The sequence below is a fragment of the Calonectris borealis genome, chromosome 11 (genome assembly GCF_964195595.1).
Source record: "Calonectris borealis chromosome 11, bCalBor7.hap1.2, whole genome shotgun sequence".
Lineage (NCBI taxonomy): Eukaryota > Metazoa > Chordata > Aves > Procellariiformes > Procellariidae > Calonectris > Calonectris borealis.
Genome location: NC_134322.1, coordinates 15,365,952 through 15,392,231, shown reverse-complemented (window position 1 = coordinate 15,392,231; position 26,280 = coordinate 15,365,952). Strand labels below are relative to the sequence as shown.

Genomic DNA, 26,280 nt, shown 5'->3' with positions numbered 1-26,280 from the left:
TACTAGGCATATTCTTTACACAATCAGTAATAAAGAGGAAAAAATTAAAAGCAAAACAAAAAAGGATTTTAACATGCTGTTTGTTTTGTTTTCAAAGGAAGATCCAAGACTGAAAATTTCTGCTCATCTGAGGAGAAAAACTTCCCTAGATCCAGTAGACCTGGGCCCGTTACCAGTAAGTAAACCGTTTTATGTTTGTTTTGCATATACAACAATTTAAATACTTAAATTAGCACTATCAAAACTTGCACATGAGAAAATGCAGCGTGCTTTTTTCATACAAAAAATACTCTGTTTTGAATTCCAGTGCTGAGAGTAGATGGAGGGGGGGAATGCCCCCACCTGCAGATCATGTTGAGTTCTATGCAAACTATATGGTCAGAAGTTTATAATAAAAGTGTCTCCTTCTTACAGCCAGGGTGGGAAGAGAGAACTCACACAGATGGGAGAATATTCTTCATAAACCACAGTATGTACAATGTAGTATTCTCCCCCCACTCACCATTTTATTTCTGAACATTATCTAAATTAATGGAACTAATTAAGGAATGTCTTGCAGATACAAAGAAAACACAATGGGAGGATCCTCGACTGCAGAATGTGGCAATAACTGGACCAGTAAGCTTTCCTTATTTAGCTTTACATATTTTTCAAGAATATTGTTAATATAATCCAAACAAACGCTTGTCATTTATCAGGTACTCGGTCTAGAAGATGAAACTTCCAGGGTGTTTAACAAGGCATTTTTATTTCTTTTTAAAGACCGTTTAAAAAGCTTTCTGTGGAAATGGTCTTTAAACGCCAGAAAGAAAAATCAGTTCCCATAGTACTAAGAAAGTTTCCTGATAGACTGGGGGCAGGGGGATTTGAAGTGGGTAAGAAACTTTATCTATTTTTTATCTACAGTGTCCAAAATAAAACTAGCTCAATTCATGAAGTAAACTTGGAAAAAAAAAGGAGGGGGGGAGGGGAGAAAATTGCTTTAAAAGGAATGAAATTCATTTCCAACTGAAAAATAATTATTTAGCCTTGATATTTAATCTGAAGTGCAAAATTACCAGGACTAATTGCAAAGACGGCACACATTATAATTATAGATGGGGTTTAGTGTTCAGCTGATATCTGTGTTTATTAATAGCCCACATATGTAAACAACCTTCTCTGTCCATGGAAAATAGAGGTGTTTGTAGCCAGGTCTCTCATGATACAGCAAGGAAAGACTATGCGTTATGTAAGTCACCGCAGGCATTTTGGTCACTTTGATCTGGGCCAGTCAGTGAGCTTAGTCAGTCACATCAGCTCATAGTAAAGTACAGGATAAATTCTATGGAACTGATCAGAACAAATGATCTGAACAAAGACGTACTTTTCATTCCAGATGTTTTGAACTGTCCATATATTTATAAATTGAAAGTCTTCCCTGATGCTTAGTAAAACATAAAACATTTAAGTTTTCTCAGAACTTAAATGCATTGTCTGTTTCACAAATATAGACTAGTCTATATTACATTAATTGTTAGAGTATCTCAAGCACTTTTTCTTCTTTTTTTTTTTCTTCTTTTTTTTTTTCTTCTTTTTTTTTTTCTTCTTTTTTTTTTTCCCCCAAAGGCTGTGCCTTACTCCAGGGACTATAAGCGGAAGTACGAGTTCTTCAGAAAGAAATTGAAGAAACAGGTTAGTAATCAATAGGAATCCAGCAAAAGGTTAAGAAACTTATGCCCCTAAACAAAGGAAAGCTTAGGTTTCAGTGAATGGAAATTGAACTTTGTAACCTGCTTAGGGAAGGTAGATTTACTGTCTGATCACAAATACATTTGTGAAGCAGCGGCTTGGTAACAATTAGCATTTAATCTAACAGTAGGGTTTGTGACTTTATGCAGTGATGAGACTGCAAGTAATCTAATTGAAACAGTAGAAATTCTAAAAGGTTAAAACAGTTGTGAACCTGGAAGTAGGCTGGCAACGGAAAAGTTTGGAAATCACTGATCTTGCATATAATAGTTTTTGGAACTCAGACTATGGGAATAGAAGTTCTCAGAATATATTTTAGACTGTTCAGACAGAAATCTATACTGTCATCTTGATCAGGCTATATGACTGTAATAAATTGTTACAGCCTTAAAATCTTAAATTTATGACTCTCATTTGCAAGTTCTAGTTTGAAGTGGCAGTGCCAGATATATTTATAACGCAACGCATATAACTGTAAATATCATCTGGATATCCAGATAACAATGAGTCTTTGCACAACTGCAATCAAATTTGGTATCCTTGGGAGACATTTTACAGATATATAATAATAGCCTTTGAGTGTAGACCCATACTTCATCTTTTACCTACCAAGTCTGTCTCTAGCCTTTCTGAAACCTATGCATTTTGGGCTGCTGTGTAAATTGCACACAATTATATACGCAGCTCATTTTTTTGTGTTCCTAGTCAAACAAGCTTGGCATTCATTCAAATGTTATTATCCTGATGTGAGAAGTAATAGACAGCTCAGCCACACAATATAATCGTAGTAATTTAAGAATTAAATACACGGGTAGATTTTAAAGCATACATTACTATTGCCTTTTAAGCATTCACAGATACCTAAATGACAATTAGGGTAATGGATTGATTTATATTGAGATTTAATTATTGAATACTGTTTTAATCAGCAAGTTTGGTTTTAGTAATTGATTTTATTATTGCTTGAACTTTTTTTCTGAAAAGTTGATTTGCAACTAAAAACAGGATTTTTTTTTTTTTTTTTTAAATTTAGGGGTATTTACTGCTTTCTGAAATGATGAAAAAGACCTATATATTTCAGCCACCATGTAAACTAGAGATAATATTGTACAGTATTTTGCAACTCGGAAAATGCTCCCCCACCCCAAGTAATTAATTTTTGTTTGTAGTTTGGATCAAGCTGTTGTTGGATATAAATAGGTATTACATTTAAATGCAGCTTTTTTTTTTTTTTTTAGGATAGATTATTTAAGGAGTATAAGAAAATTAAAAGGAAGCATATCTGAACATGTGCTCTTCAGATTGATTTATTAAATATTTCTGCATTCAAAAATTCATTATTTCTACTCAGTGTGTGACTAGTTCTTTGAAATTTGAAATATATTGAGTTTCATTGCATCATCCTAATCTAGTCATAGAGCAACACGATTTGAAATTTCCTGTTCCCACTTTCACTGAATTTCTCAATTTTGCCTGAAGTAATTGCTGAAATAAACTGGCTGAAAACAAACGAAGTGAAATCAAGAAAACGCTGTGTTCTCATATAGTGGTTTAATGATTCAGCAGAGTTTTATTCCTGGTTTATTAGGGGCTTATTCTGAAAGCTCAGCAGCAAATATGAGCTCCTTGGATATTTTTATTTAAATATTTTCCTATATGATAGTAAATATAAACCTTATTATTTGTTCCTGTAACTTAAATTTTAAGTGGAATGATTTTTATTTTAATATTGTAGGAATACTTGTTTGTCATGTATGTCTTAAGTAAGAGTATGAGACACCTAGCCTTATAGTTAGAATATTGAACTAGAAGGTGAAGTAAGTCAGGTAAAGTTGTTCCAAAATAATTTCATTTATAAACTCTGAGCTTTTTTTTTTAATCAAGCTTATAATACGATGAATTTTCAGTGTTAAAAAAATTCCATGCCTTGCTGCATGCAGAACAACTGAGCATATGCTGTTACTAGTAGGAAGTTATTTTAACCCTATTTTGTTGGTATGAAATAGAACTTAGTCTCTGAAACTCTCCATGCTAGTTGAATTGTATGTAAATAGAACCTCTTGTCAATCATATTGTGCTATGTTTACAGATTATTTAAGAAAAGGATTTATGTGCCATTTGTTGTCTATTTACAGAATTTGCATACTCTGCAAGACTAAAAGATGCTGGGGTTTGTTCTATTATTCTGTTTTTATATTCTTTTCCTTTTTTTTTTTTTAGAGTGATATTCCAAATAGATTTGAAATGAAAATTCATCGCACAACAATCCTTGAAGATTCTTATAGAAGAATTATAGCTGTAAAGAGAGCAGATTTCCTTAAAGCAAGACTTTGGATTGAATTCGATGGTGAAAAAGGTTTAGACTATGGAGGAGTGGCCAGGGAATGGTTCTTCCTTCTCTCTAAAGAAATGTTTAATCCTTACTATGGATTGTTTGAATATTCAGCTACGTAAGTAATACAGGTCTGGAAGACATGAAGACTAATTAGGGAAAGCAGATCAATTGTATTTCTCATACCTACTTTAAGAATGGAATTACTTCCACCGCCCCCCCCATCCCCCCCCAAATGTATAGGAGGGTTTAGTTGTTAATAACTGCAATATTCTGCACCTAGTTCTTTGTTTGACAGAAGAATAATGTGGAGACAGTACCTGTATTTTTTTTTTCAGCAGTCTAACATAAGCCATGTCATCTTTGCATGTACAAGCATACGCTTGCAACCATCTACTACTTCCAGAAAAGGCAATATTTAACAAATAATGTGGAGAATGTTATTCTGACTACTCTAAAATTAATAGGAGTTAAGCCCTTCTCTTTGGTATATCCCTAACTTAAAAAGGGAGTTTGTGGTGTTTCAAAACGGTTATTTCTGCTATGCTAATAGAATCTTCTATTGAGTATTGTTTAATATTTGATTAGTCATTTATTAATCCAAATATGATTGTTTTTTCAACTTCATGAGAAGTATTACCTGATTTAACCAGTGATGTCTTTCAGATCTTCGAATGTGGGAACGTTCCAATAGTACAACATTTTGTTTTTCTTTCTCTTCCCTGCTCCCTCCCTCAACTTCAGAGATAACTATACTCTGCAGATCAATCCAAACTCTGGACTTTGCAATGAAGATCATCTTTCTTATTTCAAGTTTATAGGTCGTGTAGCTGGAATGGCTGTTTACCATGGCAAACTTTTGGATGGTTAGTATTTATTTTGTGTAATATGATATTTAGATTAATATTGTGCATATTTTGAATTTTAAGTTACATACTATTCAATTTATTTGTTCTTCTTTAAAGCCTTTTTTATTCGTCCTTTTTACAAGATGATGCTCCAAAAACCAATAACGCTTCATGATATGGAGTCTGTGGTATGTAATTTGCTTTATCATCTATGTTAGGATTTCGTGTTCATATTAAATTTTCTTTAATATGTCTGTAATGATATTGTGAAGGTTGAAAATGCATGATTCAAAGAAATTTTAGGCTACATCTTTTATAAGTCTGTAAGTTGTATAGGAATTAAAACTTCCAATGAAAATCACAAAGACCTAGACTGTGGTTTAAGTCAGTTAAGCTGTATTGAAAACTTGACTCCAAACTTTCTATGATGTTTTCTTAAAATATTTTTAGACACTAAGGTTATGAAAATTAAATATAAACATCTTTGGGATCCCTGTCTCAACCTGTTTTTAAAATTAGTTTGTGTCTTTTCATTATTAAAAGAAATGTTTTCTTACCCTTTCAGAGGCTGAAAATATTAATGAGTGATACAATGTAACATTTTTAGAGGAAAACATGGTCCTTACAATTGTCTTATTTGTTTGTTTTTCCCCGATAATGGTTCTTATCTAGACTAGTCGTGGGCAGAGTGATTTTTTTTTTTGTTCAATCTCTTTAATCTATTACTGGTTTTGCTGTCCTATAAGAATACAGAATGTAGTTCCTATCTGTTTCTGAGTAAGATTTATAGATGTGTCCTGATTTGTTTGTTTGTTTGTTTCAGTACTACAGAATCATAGAATGGTTTGGGTTGGAAGGGATCTTAAAGATCACCTAGTTCCAACCCCCCTGCCATGGGCAGGGACACCTTCCACTAGATCAGGTTGCTCAGGGCCTCATCCAGCCTGGCCTTGGACACTTCTAAGGATGGGGCATCCACAACTTCTCTGGGCAACCTGTTCCAGTGTCTCACCAGCCTCATAGTAAAGAATTTCTTCCTAATATCTAAGCTAAATCTACCCTCTTTCAGTTTAAAACTGTTACCCCTTGTCCTATCACTATACTCCCTGATAAAGAGTCCCTCCCCATCTTTGCTGCAGGCCCTCTTTAAGTACTGGAAGCCTGCTATAAGATCTCCCCAGAGCCTTCTCTTCTCTAGGCTAAACAACCCCAATTCTCTCAGCCTGTCCTCATAGGGGAGGTGCTCCAGCCCCCTGATCATCGTTGTGGCCCTCCTCTGGACCTGCTCGAGCAGGTCCGTGTCTTTCTTGTGCTGGGCACCCCAGAGCTGAACACAGTACTGCAGGTGGGGTCTCATGAGAGTGGAGTAGGGGAAAGAATCACCTCCCTCGACCTGCTGGCCACGCTTCTTTTGATGCAGCCCAGGATGCGATTGGCTTTATCTCAGTTTTCATTTCCTAAGGCTCTTTGTTGTAATGCCTAATAATAAAGGGAAGATAAATACAGGATGAGAGACAGAGAAGAGTCCAAAATACATTACTTCAGATAATGCTGTGACATCTTATCACCATTTTGCTACGTGAGAGGTTTTTAGTCCTGAGATCGCTGAGTCTTCAGGTTTCAGACGTCTTTAAAGGTCTTTGTAGCTTTGTACAATTGCAGAGTCTCTGTATCCAATACACGATTATCCTAGGTAGCAGCATTCACTGGGCTGTAATGGAGCTTCTTGTAGCTTAAAAGGTGGCTACTGTATTTTGTATTTACTATTTTGTAATTCACTCTCTTAGGATAGTGAATATTACAATTCTCTGAGGTGGATTCTTGAAAATGATCCAACAGAACTGGACCTCAGATTTGTAGTTGATGAAGAACTTTTTGGTCAGGTTAGTATGTTTATGTACATTTGACCTGTGAAATTAGCTGATTTTATCTGTATGGTATTAAGAAAAACCCTTCACTCACAGTCATGTTGGTTTGTTCACTCAGCTGCTTCTTTTAGCTGGCACATGCTCATGCAGTGCTCTGTTAGCCTGGCTGTGATGTGATGTGATGAAGGGCTTGGAAATAAGCAGAGCTTTAAAAAATAGCTAGTGCTTTTTTCTCAAATAATACTTGTATTGAAATGTAGCTGTTGCTGTGAATGCAACTGAGACTAAGATATCCATAGTCCCATTACTTAATCTGGAGTAGACGTTCGTGTTATGTGATTGGCTGGAAAGGATGAGCTCTTTTGGAAATGGTTGGAATCATAAATTTCAGTGGGAAATAATAATAGGCGTTTTTTCCTAAGATGTACTAGAAAACTGTGGAATAAACAAGTTTGTTGTTGTGTAGAAAGCTATCCAAGATAAGTCATGTAGAAATACCACAGGTCTTGAATAAAAATTCCAAATTACAGGTGCCAACTAGATCTAAGTAGGATAATAGCCTTTGTGGTCTTGTGTAACTAAAGTGATCCTAAGTAGGAGTGTGAAAATGTACATCCGTAATTGAACTGAAAATCAGATATTTGTCTACTGAGGTTCTAGTAGTATAAATCATTATGTAACAGATCTGCATATTGATTCACTTATTTACTGGGACCATTGCTAAAATTGTTCTGTAAGTGCTTTTTCTTGACATTTGGAAAAAGCGCTAGGTCGTTGAATATGCAGTTAGTTAAGACCACATTACTGAGAACTTGTATGCAAACTTAGGTGATTTATTGTAGCAGGTCAGAAAAAATGGAGGTTGCCCCATTGCAGTCTGGCATCCCTCAAGAATACACTTTTTTAAAACAATCAACCAAATTCTATTTATTCAGGTGACCTGTGAAACTGGTTCTATTTCTCATAGTTTTCAAACTCTGCAGTCTTCAAGAATTAACTATATTACTAATATTAACGTATGAATTCTGTTACATACGTATCTCATTTAAGACCGATTCTATGTATCGCATTTAGACCCATCAACATGAACTGAAAAGCGGTGGATCAGAAATAGTTGTCACCAACAAGAACAAGAGAGACTACATTCAGTAAGTAGTGGTCACTATTGTGCAATGTATCTCTGGACTGCGCCTCTAGTAATGGGGGCTGTGTGTTAGCTATATTAACAAAAGGAAGTTGTTGCTTTGTATATGAATTGCTTTTATTTTAAATGTTTTGTTTTGGTTTGGTTTTTTACAGTCTTGTAATTCAGTGGAGATTTGTGAGCAGAGTACAGAAACAAATGGCAGCCTTTAAAGAGGTATAGTTTTAATTACAAAAGAAATTCTAAGAATTTGTTGCATCTAATCTTAAGACAAGCTTTTTTGGACATCCTGAAGACTCACAGATAATGTTGTTGGAGGTATAAAAAAGGCATAAATAAAATAAAAACTTTTACTGAGGTGTTTAATTCGTGTTGAAAAATTTGCTTATTTCTTAATCCTGGCTGACAGCTTTAGCTGTAGTGCAAACTATTTAATGAACTCTGCAGAAATGAAAATTAAATCAAACTAATAGAATTAAATTAAACTAGCTGGTTTATCCTTATTTGTATAAATGATATTACATATGTGATATTCAGACTTATATATTCACCATTCAGTGTAGCACAATAAAGACGTGAGATAAGTCAGAATTAAAAGTACTATAACCAAACTGGGGACTGCTGGTGTCCAAAAATCTGTATTTGAGGCTTTGGCTCTGTTTACTAAAGCATCTAAATATCGTTCTCAGTGAACAAAAATGCTTAAATAATGTTGACTTGATTTTTAAAATAATTCCCTCTTTTTTTAGGGCTTTTTTGAACTAATACCGCAGGATCTGATTAAAATTTTTGATGAAAATGAGCTAGAGGTAAGTGTATCATGGAAAAGAAAAAAAAACTATGTTGAAACTTAATGTTACTGACTTAAACTTTGGTGTTTTTTTTTAATCTGTGTAGTTATTAATGTGTGGACTGGGAGATGTGGATGTGGCTGATTGGAAACTACATACAAAATACAAAAATGGCTACAACATAAACCATCAAGTAATACAGTGGTTCTGGAAGGTATTGTGAAGTTGTACGATTTTTTACTTAAAACCTATTCAAAAGCTGCTGCCTTTCAGCTATGCTAGTATATTGTGTGATTCATCAATAGGTAGGTAAATATTTGACCATTAAAACTCCTGAGAAAGATAGTAAGAAAACTAAAGATGAGATGCACAGTAAGAATGTAAATACACTACTGATACTTGCTTTTACAAAAAAAATCCATGTCTGACTGGGGTTAAAAATATTTCTGTGTAGGTTTTTCTGGCGTGGTTACACTAAAGAGGTGTTAAACTCTTTTGTTTAATAAATCACAGGAATTTGGCTGCTAGTTCATAACATCAGGAAACTTCAAAGAAAGTAGGGGCCAAATCTTCAAGGGAAGTATTTTAACAGCCTGCTAAGCCAGTAACCATACTCTTGTTACAGTGCCATTAAAAAAATTGTTGACTTCATAGCTTTTAGCAATAGGCAGAGTAGTAGACTGTGTGTGTCACTAAAATAAACACATATATATAAAGGATAATGATTTTGAGATAGAAACTATGTTGCATAAATCTGCTAGCTTAAAACCTTAATTTAAAAACAAATCTGTAATTGTAATCATTATCATACGTAGGCAGTCTTAATGATGGATTCTGAAAAGAGAATAAGATTACTTCAGTTTGTTACTGGCACATCACGCGTACCTATGAATGGGTTTGCTGAGCTGTATGGTGAGTACTTACGATTATGTTCACAATTAAGTAACAGAGAACATGACACCGACATTGTTGTGATATTTGACTTCAAACATAGGCACATTATTTTTCAAATTTTGCTTTAAAAATGAGTGTATATTGGCAGTTATAAGAAGCAAAGGTAGAGAAGAGTCACTTAAATCACATATATTTCCCATGTTCTTCATTTTAATTCTGTCTTTGGAAGTTTTTAAATGTATAGGACTTCTCAAATGAATGTGGATTTTAAATTTGTAAAGAGCTGCAAAAATCCTTGTTTAACATGTGATTGAGCTTGAGGAAAACTCTCAGTTATCTAAGATCTGATTACAAAGACACGCTGGCATCAGCAGTTAACTTCAGATTCTTGTAAGTTCCCCAACTGCTTTTATCTGCTTACAAGCCACAGTTGTACAGATACAGTTGTTTGTAAGAATATACTGTAAAGAGGACCACTGAAATGACACAAGTTAAATATAATGCCAAAAGAAAAGCAGTGAACCCACAATGCAGAGACTGAAACAAGCAGATGGCAGCAGGGAGCAGAAATACTAAAGCCAGAAAACCAACTGTGGAAAAACCATGGGCAAGCGGGTAGAACAGCCCAGAAAGGGTGGGGGTGTTACGCTTATGGGAAGTCTGTTTTCAGCTGCCATCAGCTATTATGTTTTCTGCTAGACTACTTTATTAAGGCTAAAAGTGCTTAAGATCCTATGCAAATGACTGAATAGCCTAACTTGTGTATTTGAATAAACATTTCCTTCTTTGTAAACAAAACAGTCATTTGTTTATAAAACACTAGAATTGTGAACAAATACCACCCACCATGTGTCCCCATTTCTCCCTCTCTTCATTTTCATCGTAAATACTCAGTTTATTTTTTCCGTTCCATCAGTGAGTTCCAATGGGAAGGACAGTGCACGCAGCGGACTTGAGCCATGTGTCTGCTGTTGCACCTGAACCTTGGTACTGTTGGAGTTACAGCACATGCTCATTACAGTGGAACCTGATCAGAATTCTGCTGCCTCCGGGTTTTTGTTTATTTATCTAAAAACACTACCAGAGGTAGAACTAAGGAATGATACAGGGAAAGAAACTGTTGAAGCTCTTGGCTCCCTTCTGCCCAGGGATTAGGATATCCTTGGGCAGTCTTCTGGCCAAATCCCAGTTTCTGTAGTTCTATTCACTCATTAACGAAAAATTCAATTAGCAGTTGTCTTGCAGAGTGCTTTGTTTCTTTCTCTTACAGTTATTTCAGCTTTACTGTGGCCAGCATGCAGCCTCACTAAACCTCAGTAATGATCACAATCACATTTCCAGTACCTGCTTGTATTTGAAGAACTGTAGGTGGTTCTTCAGTGCTTCATGTTGGTACGTGGCTTTTTGCTGCTGCCGGGCTGCCCCTGTGGTTGTTCCCTTCCACCTTCGGGCTGCAGCCCCAGAGCTGGCTTTCTGGCGGGAGATCTCCCTCTTGTGGCCCGGAGAGGCATTTCTGCTCGTAAAAAGGGAGTTCTTGGTGTCCGGGGACAAATCCACCCAAGTTTGAGAACTAGGACACTGAACAGACGTGGCTTTCTTGTATTTCTTGTCTTCCCCCCACCCTGCTTTGTCAGCTTTTAGTTAATTAGTTGGATAGATAAAATGAAGACTTATTCTTACCTAGCTATTAAAGGGAGTTTTATCTTCTTGTCACATGGTAGAATGCACTGTGTCAGTCATAGAGCTGCTTCTCTGCTTCGTCCTTATTCCAGGCATTCTTACTAGTTACTTTTTCTAACCAGCCTTCTCCGTTGAAGAAACATGTAACCCAAAGAAGAAAGTAAAGAAGAGGAGCTGGAAGTATTTCCACAACTACTGACATACCTGTCTGACTGATAATATTTTAGGATGAAGTGCTCCATGTCTGCTCTCATCTCGTTCATTCACTAGACTTGTATGAAGTATAGTTTCTGTTCATTGATTGGTATTTCCTACCTTTTTGTGTATGTTAGTAGTTGTGAAAGGGTTTTATCCTCCTCTTGGTTTATTTTCAACTTTGGGATGAATTGTCTTGGGTTTTTTGTTGGTTGGGGTTCTTTTTTTTCTGTATATAAGTTGGCTAACATCTTCTTCCCAATCCACTTCTACAATGTACATTATTACATGTTCTCATAATATCTTTTCATTTTGTTATTAATATGTATACATTTCTTTTTTCATGTCTCCATTAAACCACAAATGAAACCTTTTTGAATTGACAATTAGTTTTACTTATATAGTTAAAAAAAAAAGAAATTTGGAGGCATCATAAGAAAAAAAAGGGAAGGTGTCTGTCTGCGTTATAAAACCAAATTAATTTCATAGGTCTAAAGGTATGCTACACAGCACTTATACCTCAGCTGTATTCATAGATCAACCTGTTCTCATTACTGCTGCTCATCTTTAATCTGAAACAAGTTTCACATCTTCTATTTCGGAAGCAGGCGGCTATTAATTCTTGGGTAGCCGTCTGCCTTGGAATACAGTTCTCTAACTGTATTGATGGTCTCCTTGTAGAATAGTCAGAGGACACCCACTATCAGAGATAATCTCCTGCTCTCTGACAAGATAGTGTTGTGTTTTGTTTTGTTTTGTTTAAAAACTACACAGTCTTCTCCAGACATACACAAACACTTTCAACAGCTTAAGGAAACGGTTACAAAATGCTCTTTGCCACCCACTTGGTGAGAGTTGAGAGGTCCAAGAAACTTTCAGATATGACATGCTGTAAGATAGTTGCTGAAGGCACAGGCATAGCTGGAGCTGCACTTGTTAGCCAAAAAGGTTCTCTCAGGTGCATATGTACATCCCTGGAGTACACATATGGTCACCATGATTCAAAAAGTTCTCAGTTACTCTATTCTGTTGTTGCGTAGGTAAACGTGGACATTGAATACTTTCTGCCAGGTTATATAACTCGGCACATTGTGATAAACGTGTCTAAATTTTTACATGCAAAATTTATACAGTATAAAACTGTCTTCTGCATAAAATTTTCAATGCCAACTACTATGCATATGCATTTAGGTCTTAGACTGCTGAGCCTAAACTGTAAAAGTCTCTTGAAATTAAGATATAGCAAGAAATAACTAAAAATACAAGTGAATTGGGATTATTGACCATTACTGAGTATAGACTGTATTTGATTCATATAGATAGCTCCTACTAATGTCAGAATTGGATTACAAAAAACCCAAAATATTTCATAATTTGAATTTCTGATGATAAAAACCTCATAATTGAGTGAAAATTGATGTATTCTTTTCTGCAGGTTCAAATGGACCACAGTTGTTTACAGTTGAACAGTGGGGTACCCCTGAAAAACTGCCAAGAGCTCATACCTGGTGAGTATTTAATTTAGGTAAATTATGACCTTTAGTAAGAGTGATAAAAATACTTAAGAGTTTTCATCTGTTTTTCAGCTTTAATCGCTTGGATTTGCCTCCCTATGACTCATTTGAAGATTTATGGGATAAACTACTTCTAGCGATTGAAAATACTCAGGGTTTTGATGGGGTTGATTAAGACACAGACATCAATTATATTGGTCCAGTGCTGCAATTTCATTTTAAGGGTTTACAAACAAATCTGAATTTTCCAGGGACTACCATTCTATTTAGTCACATGGCTATTGAATCTTCATAGTATCACCTGTAAAATAAGTAAGTATTAAAAATTCACTAACTTTTGAAAATGTATTTTGCCATTTCCACAGTTTTGTGTACTTTGCTTATAACTACAATATACACATTGGATGGGCCAGTGCCAAGTAAGTCAAAAACTAAAATGTTTTTAAGCAGTTGCCTCTTCTACAGTATTTGACAGACTGTCTTGCAGTAAACTACTGAAGTAAAACTGTGAAGAAATCTTTGCAGAAGGTGTAAATTTGAATTGCTGCTTTAAGAGGAACAACTGAAATGGTTAAACTGTTTTTAAAAAACAAAACCAAACCCAACAAACTTCATGTAATGCAATATCATAATCTGTACTGCTTCAGGCTGTTTGCTACAGATCTGCCCAAAGCACCTTATAATTCAGCATATTAGGTAAAACATTGGAAAGCATTTGTTTGCATTATGAGCCATCAGTTTGCAGAACATTGACTTGCTGACACATTTTATTTGTTAGATTTCTGTTTCTAACTTGCTTTTGTTAAAACAGTGTAACAAACCCAGGATTTTTCTATAAAACAGACAAGCAGCATAATTCTGAATTGTAATGAGAAATTATATCCTTTTTTTGTCTGAATTTGTATACTGTCATTGGTTTATTGAATGTTCATCACTTTTTTTGATAAATTTGTATTTTAATGATGGATAATATTTTCAATTCAGCCTTTTGCAACAAATTAATCTTAAAATGAAATTTGTATGGATATCACTCAGTATTAGTTACTGCTAGTTAGAGGCCTTTATTATCCATTCTTGCAGTATTGCACTACGTAACAATAAAGAACATGTTTACAGGGTTTTCTGGGCCAAATTCAGCAGTCTGATGTGTGCAAACTTCTCTGAACTGCGTGGAGGTTATGCACATGTAACCGGGTGCAGAATTTGGTTCTGTAATATGTTTACAGGTTATGCTAGTTTCTATAGCTGCATTTTTATATTTTTTTTCTCCACTGTTAGTCTAGAAACCAAATTTGTTAATACAGTATAACCAAAGTCATAACCAACAATGTGCAATTTATTGTAGATCAACTTGTCATATAAATATTAGTTTGATTTCTTTTGTAAATGTGTGTATTTTTTTTATTAATGTTAACACTTTTTTTGAGCAAGTGCTGGTTAAAATGATTAGCAAACTTGGTTCTAAAAGAAAAAATCAGTTTATGTACCTGGCTTGCTCTAATTTTAACATTTTATTACCAATATGATCTGAGGAAATGACAGTACCTAGCTTTGGCCAGCAAATTTCTGTTTATAAATATGCAAGAAGGAAGTGTAGCACATCTCTTTATAAAGATTGTAAATTATGTAACAAATGTAATGGGTCTTAAGGGACATTTAAAATCCCACTTTGTTTTATTCTTCGACTAGATCATTAGGCCTGAGAATATTACATGTAAATAAAGGTAACTTATACAAATTTGCCAAATCTATATGCAGTTTTGTAAAACAATAATGATATATCAGTAAATCTGTATAGATTTGAATGTAGCAGGTTTTGTTGCATACTTTAAAGTATAAAATAAGGATCCTGAGAGCAGTAAATAAAAGTTTATTCTAATAAGTTCTGACTCAGTTCTTTGAAGTGCAAATCGGTAGTCTTGAAATAGCAAGAATTCAGTAATTTTAGTACTCCTAGGTAGACCAGGGCAGCAGTTCATAGAATCATAGAATCACAGAATAGTTTGGGTTGGAAGGGACCTTTAAAGGTCATCTAGTCCAACCCCCCTGCCGTGGGCAGGAACATCTTCAACCAGATCAGGTTGCTCAGAGCCCCGTCCAACCTGACCTTGAATGTTTCCAGGGATGGGGCATGTACCACCTCTCTGGGCAACCTGTGCCAGTGTGTCACCACCTCATTGTTTACAATTTCTTCCTTATATCTAGTCTAAATCTATCCTCTTTTAGTTTAAAACCATTCCCCCTTGTCCTGTCGCAACAGGCCCTGCTAAAAAGTTTGTCCCCATCTTTCCTATAAGCCCCCTTTAAGTTCTGAAAGGCTGCAATAAGGCCTCCCTGAAGCCTTCTCTTCTCCAGGCTGAACAACCCCAGCTCTCTCAGCCTTTCCTCATAGGAGAGGCGCTCCACCCCCCTGACCATTTTCGTGGCCTCCTCTGGACCCGCTCCAGCAGGACCATGTCTTTCCTGTGCTGAGGGCTCCAGAGCTGGACACAGCACTCCAGGTGAGGTCTCACCAGAGCAGAGCGACCATCCAACCAATTCCTCACCCACTGGACAGTCCACCCATCAAATCCGTATCTCTCCAGTTTAGAGGGAAGGATGTTGTGGGGGACCGTGTCAAAGGCCTTACAGAGGTCCAGATAGACGACATCTGTAGCCCTTCCCATGGCCACTGATGTAGTCACTCCATCATAGAAGGCCCCTAGGTTGGTCAGGCAGGACTTGCCCTTGGTGAAGCCATGCTGGTTGTCTCCAATCTCCTCCCTGTCCTCCATGTGCCTTAGCATAGCTTCCAGGAGGATCTGCTCCGTGACCTTCCCAGGCACAGAGGTGAGACTGACTGGCCTGTAGTTCCCCGGGTCTTCCTTTTTTCCCTTTTTAAAAGTGGCGGTTATGTTTCCCCTTTTCCCGTCAGTGGGAACTTCACCGGACTGCCACAACTTCTCAAATACTATGGATTTGAAGCTTAGCAACTTCATCCGCCAGTTCCCTCAGGACGCGCAGATGGATCTCATCGGGTCCCATGGACTTGTGCACCTTCAGGTTCCTTAGATGGTCTCAGACCTGATCTTCTCCTACAGTGGGCGGCTCTTCATTCTCCCAGTCCCCTCCTTTGCCTTGGGCGGCTTGGGTGGTGAGGCTTGAGCGGTGAGGCTTGAGCACTTGCTGGTGAAGACCGAGGCAAAAAAGTCATTGAGTGTCTCAGCCTTCTCCATATCCTGGGTAACCAGGTCTCCCATTTGGTGCCGGAGAGGACCCACATTTTCCCTAGTCTTCTTTTTTTTTTATCCCCAACGTACCTGTAGAAGCTTTTCTTGTTGCCCTTGACGTCCCTGGCCAGATTTAACTCTATCAGGGCTTTAGCTTTCCTAACCTGATCCCTGGCTGCTCGGACAGTTTCTCTGCATTCCTCCCAGGCTACCTGTCCTTGCTTCCACCCTCTGTAGGCTTCCTTTTTGGGTTTGAGTGGGCCCAGGAGCTCCTTGTTCATCCACGCAGGCCTCCTGGCGTTTTTGCCTGATTTCTTCTTTGCTGGGGTGCATCGCTCCTGAGCTTGAATACTAACCAGCTTTCCTGGATCCCTCTTCCCTCCAGGGCCTTGTCCCACGGCACTCTACCAAGCAGATCCCTGAAAAGGCCAAAGTCTGCTCTCCTGAAGTCCAGGGTAGTGAGCTTGCTGTGCGCCCTCCTTGGTGCCCTAAGGATCTTGAACTCCTCCATTTCATGGTCACTGCAGCCAAGGCTGCCCTTGAGCTTCACATTCCCCACCAGCCCCTCCTTATTGGTTCCACCACAATATGCTGTTACTTTTGTATGGGTGTTGAGGTGCAACAGCGTGGTTTCCTAGTGTTCTGCTCCCAAGACATGCAGTCTTTGAAAAATTAATACCATGTTTTTATAAAAGCTCTAGGTCGCTGTGAGCCTTCATTGCATGGCCAGCCTACAAACGCTACACGGCAGACAGGCAAAGGTGGAGGCCCCACAGAAATGCCAGCTGACTGCTGCTGAGGGAGTGTCAGCCTCCTCTCTCCTGCTGTAGGAACACCCTTCTCAGCTGGTCAGCAGGCGCGCAGCCAACCCTCGGTGGTGAGTGCGACGGGTGCGAAAGGGGCCCCGAAACTCTGCTCCAGGCAGCATGGACTGCCCAGCAGTGATGGGGATGCACCACAGGGCTTGGTCCCCAGTGTCAGCTGGGGGAAGCAGCCCTGGCGCATGGGTGGAAGCTCCTGGAGAAGGATGCTGCTGCCAGGTCTCGGGCCTGCCTGTTGCCGCTCCCCGGAGCCGGGGCAGGGCTGGCCTTGCCTGCAGGAGCTCTGCTGTGGGCAAGGCACTGAGTTGCCCCTTGAAAGAGCTACAGAAGAAGTGAGCAGACTTGTAGCATCGGGGAGGGTGAACAGCAAGAGGTCATAAGGGTCTTCACAGAGACTTTGTAGAGGCAAAAGACCAAACCATGCAGTGGGAGTAAGAAGGGGCAGCTGGAGGCCCTACTTGGGCAGGTGGTGGATGGTGATTCCCAAGATGGGTGAAGCTGGAAACTTGTGACTTCTGCTATCAGAAGAAAGGCTGCTTCTCCACCCTTGGGTATGAATTTACAAAATTGCTGTGGTGCTGTAATAGACAAAGAAAGGAACAAAGTGCATTAAGGGAAGGGTTCAGAGCCAGATGGGCCTGGACCAAGCGTTCGCACTTGAGAAGTGGTGGGTGATAGAGGGCAGAGAGTCCATTAAACTAGGTTTGTTGAGGAATGGTGATAACAGGTTGTGGTCAAGCTCTTACTTAAGAGAAGAGAGGTCAATGGTGCTAAGTACTGGGGCGGGGTGATGGGAGCGAGGCAGCCCTTGTGGAGGATGCCGCAGGCTGAAGGGGGGCTGCCTCATGTGCCTGAACGCACAAGCGGCCCGGGAAAGACCAGGAGGAGCAAAAGACATGGCTCGTTTGGCTGGAGCCACTTGGATGTGGAGAGATCTGTGGAAGGGGTGACAGGCTGGTACAGAGCTTTGTGGGTCTGGGTCAGAGGAGACCACAGTATGGGAAGCATCCTGCTGAGGACTTGTCCTAGGCCACCTGTTTGTTGTAAGGAAGTGGGCAGAGTGGTCTTGAAGCATCTCAAAGAATCCTGAAATTGCAAACCCTGGCTCTTACAGAAGACTAAATGCCCTGACGTCTGCGAGAAGGGCAGTGCGAGAGGATGCAATCCAGATTTCTGGAGGGAGTCACGAAGAACTAAACAAGGGTGCTGGCTTGCCCAACCAGGGCGATGCTCTCCTGGATCTGCTGCATGTCCCTTTCTGCACATCACACCTCTGTATTCCCCGAGACATATACACTTAGATTTTGGGGGGCAACTCCAAAGATGCTACTACGAATGCTTATCTATTTTTTTCACGAGGAACACTGTTCCTAGTATGGCTCTGAGTGCCAGCTGCAGACCACTTACTGTGGCATTACTGATGAGAATTTCACAGCTGCCTCCTTGTGTGTTAATGGTCATCTCATTACGCTGAAATTTCATTACTCTTAACACCCAGCAGTGCCAGATGAGGAGTGAGGCAGAATAATTTCCCAGGTAGGTAAGAGCTGAATGTACCAATCTGTTGAAATACGGAGTATGTAGGGTTGACATTTGGTAAGAGATTTTGTGCAGATCTGGTTAAAAAGCATAGAGCTGTGAAGAAACTATCTTTCCAGGGCAGACTTGAGCAAGATGCTAATTCTAAAGCAGGGACTGGACCATAAAATGAGGAAGAAGATGGCTGCAACAGGAATAGTTTCACTTTTCTCAGCTTTAAAAACTCCACTGAAAATTCATGGCTGTTTTTGGTCGTAGTTTTCTGGGCTGCTCCAAGCCTGAGAGCTGTAAGCAGAACAGTTCCCTGCCACTGATTATGGCTTCTGCAGGTGAATACCGATTCAACCGGCTTTTACAGAACCTGAGAACCTGCCCTGTATTTAACCCTCTTTCTTTCCGCAGGACACCGCGGGCCCTGCTCGGTGCCTTCCCGGCCGCCGCTGCCCGCGCTGCGCGAGGCCGCGTTCCAGCGGCGGCGCCGGGGAAGGCCGCCAGGTGGCGCCGCGGCGGGGGCGGCGGCGGGGGCGGCGGCGGCGGCTGCCGCGGCGGGGGCGCTTGCCGCGGCGGGGGCGGTCCCGGCAGCCCACCCGCAACCGCTGCCGCGGGTGTGACCACCCTTGAGTCAACAGCGTGACGAGACCTGGTCCTCACCGCTACCTGGAGCGGGGCGGGAGGCAGAGGGATGCGATTTATGCAGCAAGCTTCTTACAGGGCGGGGTTAGATCATCCGAGGACAGCGCAAAACCTCTTGGAAGTTTTTCAGGGGCTTAACTTCTCTGGCGAAGTTAAACCACTTCTCCTTCGTGTTTAACGAGGACGGTGGTGACGCTTATTTGTGTATTAGTTATTACCGTTATATAGTGAATGGTGTTTCTGTTTCTGAATAAATAAATATGATGCTGTCAAAGAAGTGAATTTATTTAGCCTAAAAAAGGTAAAGTATATAGATTAACCTCAATGGAGGCTTGCAGTAGAAACTGTTTATAATTCAAAGGTCTACTTAGACTGCTGTGGGTGAGGTTTTCTTAGATTTTCAATCAATGTCAGTAATTTGATTTGCACTGACTTGGAGGGTTTTGGTCTGAAATTGTCTTTCTCTAAAATTTCTCATTTACCTCGAAGGTTATCAAGTATGTGGAAATGCTTTGCAGTCTGGTGTTACAGAAATGAGACCTTAGGTATGAACAAGAAGCATTAAACAATAACTTGCAGGTTTGGGGCAGTGGGGGCTGTGGTTTTTTCTTCAAAATTCATTTCTCTCAACTGACAGATTTTCAGGCTGGGTGTTATTTGTATCAAATCACTTCTCCACATGGTACAGGTGATCCTTCAGCATTCTTGTTGCATCATGAGGCAGAGCTGTGGGTTAGTAGGCAGCTAAGCCAATAATTTCTTTTAAGTGCCTCTGAGGCTTCACTTATGCTGCTCAAAGGACAAGACTTAAATAAATTGTTTTTAATTACTATTAATAAGTCACATCTGTAGCATATTAAACAAATTCTTTTTTACTAGAGACCGGGTTGAGTACTAATGCATCAAACCTAGGAAAATATGTGAGTGTAGGTTACTAATTTTCCTTCTCTATCCTATATTTCCCTCTCTAACCTCATTGTTTCATACATAAACTTACTTTGCAAGCTACCTCGTGCCTTGGCATTTGATTTGTTCTGTAAATCCGTAGCACGGTTTGGTGCTATTTCACTAATCGACGGTATCTTTACAAAAATCTGCCTGTGTCTCATTGAAATCCACAGATGCCTCTGGCATACTGTCAATGTGAAACATGTCCTGGATCAGCACAGATTTCCTTTTTTTCTTGTGTACTTTTTTCAGTGCGACTTCAATGTTATTTAGCAAATACATGATACTCTTATCAATTCGCTAGAGTGGGAATTACATCATTATGATGATAACATGTTAAAACACATATGAAGTAATTAAAACTGAGTATGTGTAGTTTTAAGTACTGTTTTCATTTTACTCATTTCTTGTGTGGTCAAAAAGATTCTTAGGAGACCAGGCTCTTCTGTCTCATTCTTCATGCTGCCTGTTCATTTGTGTTTTCCTTTCTGTTTCTCATTAATTAGTTTGTTGTGGTGCTTGGGTTCTTCATACAGGGTCTCATCAAATGATTTTCTTTGTATGAGATCCTGCTTTTTTAGGGCAGTTTGTTTATTTTAATATCTCCCCTTTTTAATGAACAATTTCTTTAAAGGAATCAATGTGCAGTTCTTATGATGTGAACTGAGAAGAGCTCACTTATCTGCAGTTAGACCACCACCAAGAATCCATACCTCTGGTGCCATAGAAGCACCTTATTGAAACGTCTATACGTTTAAAAGGCAACCAACACCTACCATCTTCCATTGTTATAAATGGGAATTAAGCATTTAACAGCTGCCGTATTGCTCTGCAGCCTCACAAAATTAGTAGGAGATGCAAGCACAAGCTTTGGTACTCTTATACTAAATCATTTTTCTTTGAAGTGGAGACTTAATTGCTCTTTCTATGTGGAACATATATCATTAGCACGCTGATCAGAATACAAACAGCTCGCAAAGGGGATAATGAGGGAGAACTTCCATGTAATGCTTGGTTTACATCCACGTGACTCTGTAGAAAAATGTTTTGTTTTGCTGAGCTGTCCTTAATTTGAGGTTTCTTGCTTAATGATACTTCAAACAAATTCTGCATTGTAGGTTTCAGGTTTTCCTCCCAGAGAGAGGCTTGGGATTTCGGGGAGGGGGGAGGCAAAGCGGCTTGGAAAACCTGAGCAGCCATTAAGTAAGTGAGCGTGCCTCTTGAGGAAAGACAGCTAAGGCAGCCTTCCTAAATGTGACAGAATGTAAAACTTTCTGTTGAAATACACCGCAGTCTTAAAACATACATCACAATTTGTTTTTCTTAAGCCCTTTTGAGTTTAATTTAATGGAAAATGTTTTCGTAATTGTCTGATAGCTTTTCCGATATTTTCCTCAAGCTGAAGTATTTCTGACTCTGGTTTTGTTTTGAGTGCTGGGAAGTGTGACCTTTTGGAGGCTGTGAACACACATGTCCTACTATGCACTGCTGCTTGGGAGTATGCAAAATGCTAAAGGTTTAAATCAAATTGCCCTGAGGACTGCTCACTGACCTTTTGAATGCGAAGCTGTCAAAACCTTCAACTAGACATCAGCTAGAGAAGAACACTTAAGGCAGATCAATGCAAATAGAAAACAATGTGGTTCTGACTTTTGGTAATTCCTCGTTAGTGAGAAACAGTTACTGTGCTGCAAGAGCTGCCGGAAACAAACCCCCACTGCCACGGAGCTGCTGTGAGTAACATGTAATAGTTGTTTTTCAGGGAAAACCTTTTATAATCTACTTAAGAAATTAAAAGTTTTCATTAATTGCCAAATCCTGATATAGTTATCTGAGCAGGATGCTTCATTGACTTCAAAGGGATTTTTGTCTACTTAAGGAATGCAGGGTCAGGCCCTTAACTAGTGATAACTTTCTTCAGTGGGTTGTCAGATATGACAAACTATGCCACTTTAACAGAGGTTACCCTCGCCATGCCATGCCATCCCTTTGTCCTGAAAACCTGCTTTCTTTGCCCAGGTAATAGAGCTTCTGGGTGGTTGCTAGATTGAAGAGCTTGGAAATTACTTCCTAGCTGAAGCTGTGGTTTCTGTGAATATATTTTCTTTACTTTGAATAGCTATAACAATTATTTTGTAGTTATGATACATTATATGCGCAAAGTGTTTGGTGGAGTTATGAGTCCCCCCCCATTCTATGAATTGCTGCCCAGCAATTAATTGTCCATCCTTAACAGATTTATTCCTAATCAGTTGTTCATGCACTATTGCTTGCTGTAATGCAGAGTTATAAAGAAATGCCTTCCTTTCTATGTAGGCTTACAGAAATGGACCAAAAACCAGGGGACTGAGAAGCTGTTCATTCGTATATTGAGTCTCTGTCCAATAATTATAGGCATCCTGTGCAAAAAGTATTAAGCAATCATGTATATCCTGTGCTGAAGACTCACAGAATAATTACTTCACAGGTTAGTAAAAAATAATTCTCTGTGCTTTATCAGAACATTACAACTGCTCTTCTCTTAGTGTAATTAAAAGTTAGCTATAAAAACATAAAAGGTGCTGCTTCATCCAAGGCAAAAATAATATAGTTGAGCTCTATTAACATGTAGATAAAAATTATGCCTTTTTTCAAAAATAATTCATTTTTACTATTCTCCACACTGAGAATTCAAAGTCTGGCTGTAAATCATTCTAAGATCAAATTTTCAGTTATATAAATGTCTACAAATTTTAAAGACAAAGAAGTGAAGTTGAAATGTTTTGCATGCTTACGTAAACCTGAATTAGGAAAGCGAACAACATTTCAGTCATGTAACTTTTTTGTACTGGAAAAAGTCTAGCTATTTAACTGACTCTTAAGGTGCAAACAGGCTGGATCAGCTGCTCTCTCACTGTAGAAAGAAGCTAACCCTACTCACACTGCGGCTAACTTGAAGATGAACAGCTAAATCGGTTGATCTGGGGCTGCAGCCTGAGCTGCAGCTGCCCAGGGACGGGGTGTGACGTGACGGGGAGCGGAGCTGCAGGGTGTGACTCGGGGTATCCCGCACCGGAGGTGTTAACGGGGGGGGCTGCAGCTTGCTCAGGATGCCTTGGAAAGGGCATTTGTCCCTCTCTGCCCCTCCTGAAGCCGGTAGGATTTTTAATACTTGGGGAGGGTTTGGACTGCTCTCTGCATGTTCAAGGTTTTCTTTTACCTAGTTAGGCTAAGGCATCATGCTTTCCATGCTGCCACAGCTGGCTGACCTGGACGGGATGCCCCTGTGGCCCCAGCCGCTCCAGATGGGATTTCCACTCAGTGACTTGCACTGGCCTGGTCCTCAGCTGAGCACGTTAGGCCAATTTATCTCACTAACTTGTCATAAAACTCCCCCCCATCACCCACCACACACACTTTTTTCCCTAGTTACTTAGGATGAACATTTTGGCATGCACATGCTGTGTATTCCATAGGTGTATTATTTGCCCAATGCAAGTTCTGTCGTGTGCCAGCATTTGGCAGCTGTGACCTTCTCGAGGTATCTGAACATAAATGACAGCAAAATGTTATTTAGCATTTAGCAAACATAATCCTGGGGTAATGATTAGATACTGGAGAGCAGCACAGCTGAAACCAAGTTATATCACCAGCAGCCTTTACTGCTGCTTGCTCTCCTGTTGCACTATGCAGGCACATCTATGTATGTCACATACTGAACTCAACCAGGGACTTGATTCCAGCAAAAAGTACTTGTATTTCTCCCCCCAGGTTACTTCCATCAGCGTCGGTTCTCTGACCTGATTCCTTGCTTGGCCACGCAAGCTCTTATGCCAACCCAACATCGGCACTGCAAGTTGCCAAGCGCTGAACTGCATCAAACTGGGGGTGCCTGTGGATGGGCTTCCAGCAGAGCCTCCGATCGCCTCCTGCCCTGCTGCGCCCGGGCAGGGGCCAGAGGGACCTGAGCCAGGTTACTGACAGTGCAGGGCAAAGAGGAATTGGGGAGGGCTGCCTCATTTCCCCTCAGACCCCTGGGCCACGCGGGGCACTGTGATCCAGCCATGCCTCCTGCCTTCAGCTCCTGTCCCGCACCGGGCAGACAGCTCTTCCAGAGCCTCTAAAAAAATGAGAAATCCCTTGGGCTCCCAAGTGACTCCCACAGCTCAGCTGAGATAAAATCCCAGCCACTGCAGCTGATGGAGGCAGTAATTTTGGCATCAAAAGAAATCACTCCTGTGCTGCCCAGCTTTTGGCTCCCCTTGGTTCGCCCCCCCCTTGGCTTGCTCCTTGCACCGGGGTGTTGCCTTTAGCGGTTCAGCCCGAATTCTTGGTAGAGCCGTTCTGGTATAAGTCACAGCTTCGCGTGGCCCTTCAAACATCTCGGAATCCATCCCCAAAGCCGTGCTGTGCGCGGGGGCGTTTGCAGGACGAGCCTATGTGCATGTGAGGGGGAGGAGGTGCTGGGAACATGCCTTGAAGGCTTCAAATCTGTTTATCTTCACACTCCTGAGAGGCGATCGCTCTCCCGTGACAGGGTAGCGCGCTGGAGGGAGCTGCGCTGGCAGCGAGGAGATAAACCTATGGGGCACAGGCTGCTTTGGCCAAGTGGCCTCTCCCTGACCAGCAATTCCTTATGTCTCTGTGAGATGAAATGGGACAAGAGCAGCGGGAAGCCCCCTCCAATCCTTCTTTTTAATAGTTCCTTGGGATAAATTGTAGATAAGAGGAGAGACCGCATTGTTAATAAGCTGAGAATGCAAAGACAAAGGAAAGGGCTGCAATCTTTCACAGCAAAAATAAATAGGTATCTGTAGCATGGTATATTCAGCAGTATGTCCAGCTGCTAGTCAGCCTCTGACTTGCCTTGTTTTTCATTTATTTTATTTCCAGTAATTGTTTCCTGATTGCAAACATATAGAGGAAAAGAGGCAGGAATGATTTGCGTATTTCCTGTTGTAACAGCAGAATGAAGGTAACTTATACAGGGATGAAAGGAGACCGTATTTCATGCCTGTTGCTGAACAAATAGCCGCAGAACAGTGGGTCGTCATGATAAGCAAGAAAGACACTAACAAAAAGCTGCCTCTGTCTGGAAGGTTCGAGAGATTCCTTTGTAGATTCAAACACAGAAAGTGGTAACCTAGGAGATATTTTCTTTCTGTTCAGTTATTCTTGGTCTGATACTTACTGTATCGACCCATACTTACTGTATTAACGCTTTGATTTATGGAAGATAACGTCAGAGTACAGCACTGCAGCATTCCCAGGATTTTGTTTTGTTTTCTTGTTGGGGAAAGGGTTGAGAGAGGGGACTGTTCTGAGCCAATGAAAAAATATATACCTTGCAAATGCTGTTTGTGGGGCAGCTCTTCTCCACCTGCTGGCCGTTCCTGCTCCTCGCTGTGATTTCCACATATGCATAAACCCTTAATGAAGTTATTCCATGTGTTTCAGTGCGCAGATTCCAGCTGCGGCCACCCATCTGCTGTCACTTTGGTCCCAAGCCAGCCGAGCACCGAGGGCTTACCTCCCAGGAGTGCTGAGCATCCCTGAGGTCAGAGGAAGTAAATGGTGCTCAGCACCTTGTGTGAGAGCCCAAGGTGGCACGGCAGAGGTGCCCTGGCCTGGGAAACGTTCATGGCGGTGGCTGATCTGAGTCAGGGTAGCCGCTGTCCCATGCTATCGCCATACCTGCAGCTGCATGTTGCAACCCTTGGTGTTTCACCATTCATTTTACACTGCACAGAGCCAGATTAGGGAGATAAACCAGGAGAAAACAAGTGCTACTGAAAAAAAGGAAGAGTTTTCTGGCAGGTTAGGTGTCAGGAGGAGCTCACTGCAGGTAGAAGAGCATCAGCTGTGGTATGAGGGCCAGAAGAGAGAGCATGGAGCTGCAGTAAACCCAAACTCCACACCATAAGAGCTCCTCACTGTGTATAAGGGGAAGAGCACATCTGGGATCGGGTGTGCCCTCAGGCAGGTACTCTCTCTTTCTGTAGCTGTAGCTGTGTGGTTTGTTAAAAGTACCAAGAAGACCTGATGGCTTGCATCTAGGAAACAGCAGAGTGACTGACCAAAAATACTTGGGTATTTTTCATAGCTTCCAGCAGCAGTGAACGGCCATGGGAGAGCGAGGAAATGTACTTTGCCT

At 40.3% G+C, this 26,280-nt stretch overlaps 1 protein-coding gene across 3 annotated transcripts in view; it reads left to right on the top strand.

Annotated features, from left to right (window-relative positions):
* Positions 1-14,874, top strand: part of NEDD4 (NEDD4 E3 ubiquitin protein ligase) — a 62,755-nt gene extending 47,881 nt beyond the window's left edge. Inside the window, exons 15-29 of one of the 3 annotated variants that reach the window (XM_075160142.1) lie at positions 98-175; positions 415-469; positions 560-618; positions 1,609-1,674; positions 3,952-4,181; positions 4,808-4,929; positions 5,029-5,099; positions 6,699-6,794; positions 7,854-7,927; positions 8,079-8,139; positions 8,673-8,732; positions 8,821-8,928; positions 9,530-9,626; positions 12,919-12,991; positions 13,070-14,874. In XM_075160142.1, the coding sequence (XP_075016243.1) occupies positions 98-175; positions 415-469; positions 560-618; positions 1,609-1,674; positions 3,952-4,181; positions 4,808-4,929; positions 5,029-5,099; positions 6,699-6,794; positions 7,854-7,927; positions 8,079-8,139; positions 8,673-8,732; positions 8,821-8,928; positions 9,530-9,626; positions 12,919-12,991; positions 13,070-13,172 (1,353 nt within the window). In that variant the 3' untranslated portion in view covers positions 13,173-14,874. Of the gene's footprint in view, positions 1-97; positions 176-414; positions 470-546; positions 619-1,608; positions 1,675-3,951; positions 4,182-4,807; positions 4,930-5,028; positions 5,100-6,698; positions 6,795-7,853; positions 7,928-8,078; positions 8,140-8,672; positions 8,733-8,820; positions 8,929-9,529; positions 9,627-12,918; positions 12,992-13,069 lie in introns of those variants that run through there. The other 2 variants (XM_075160139.1, XM_075160141.1) reach the window with 2 other exon arrangements.
* The last annotated feature ends 11,406 nt before the right edge of the window (positions 14,875-26,280 follow it).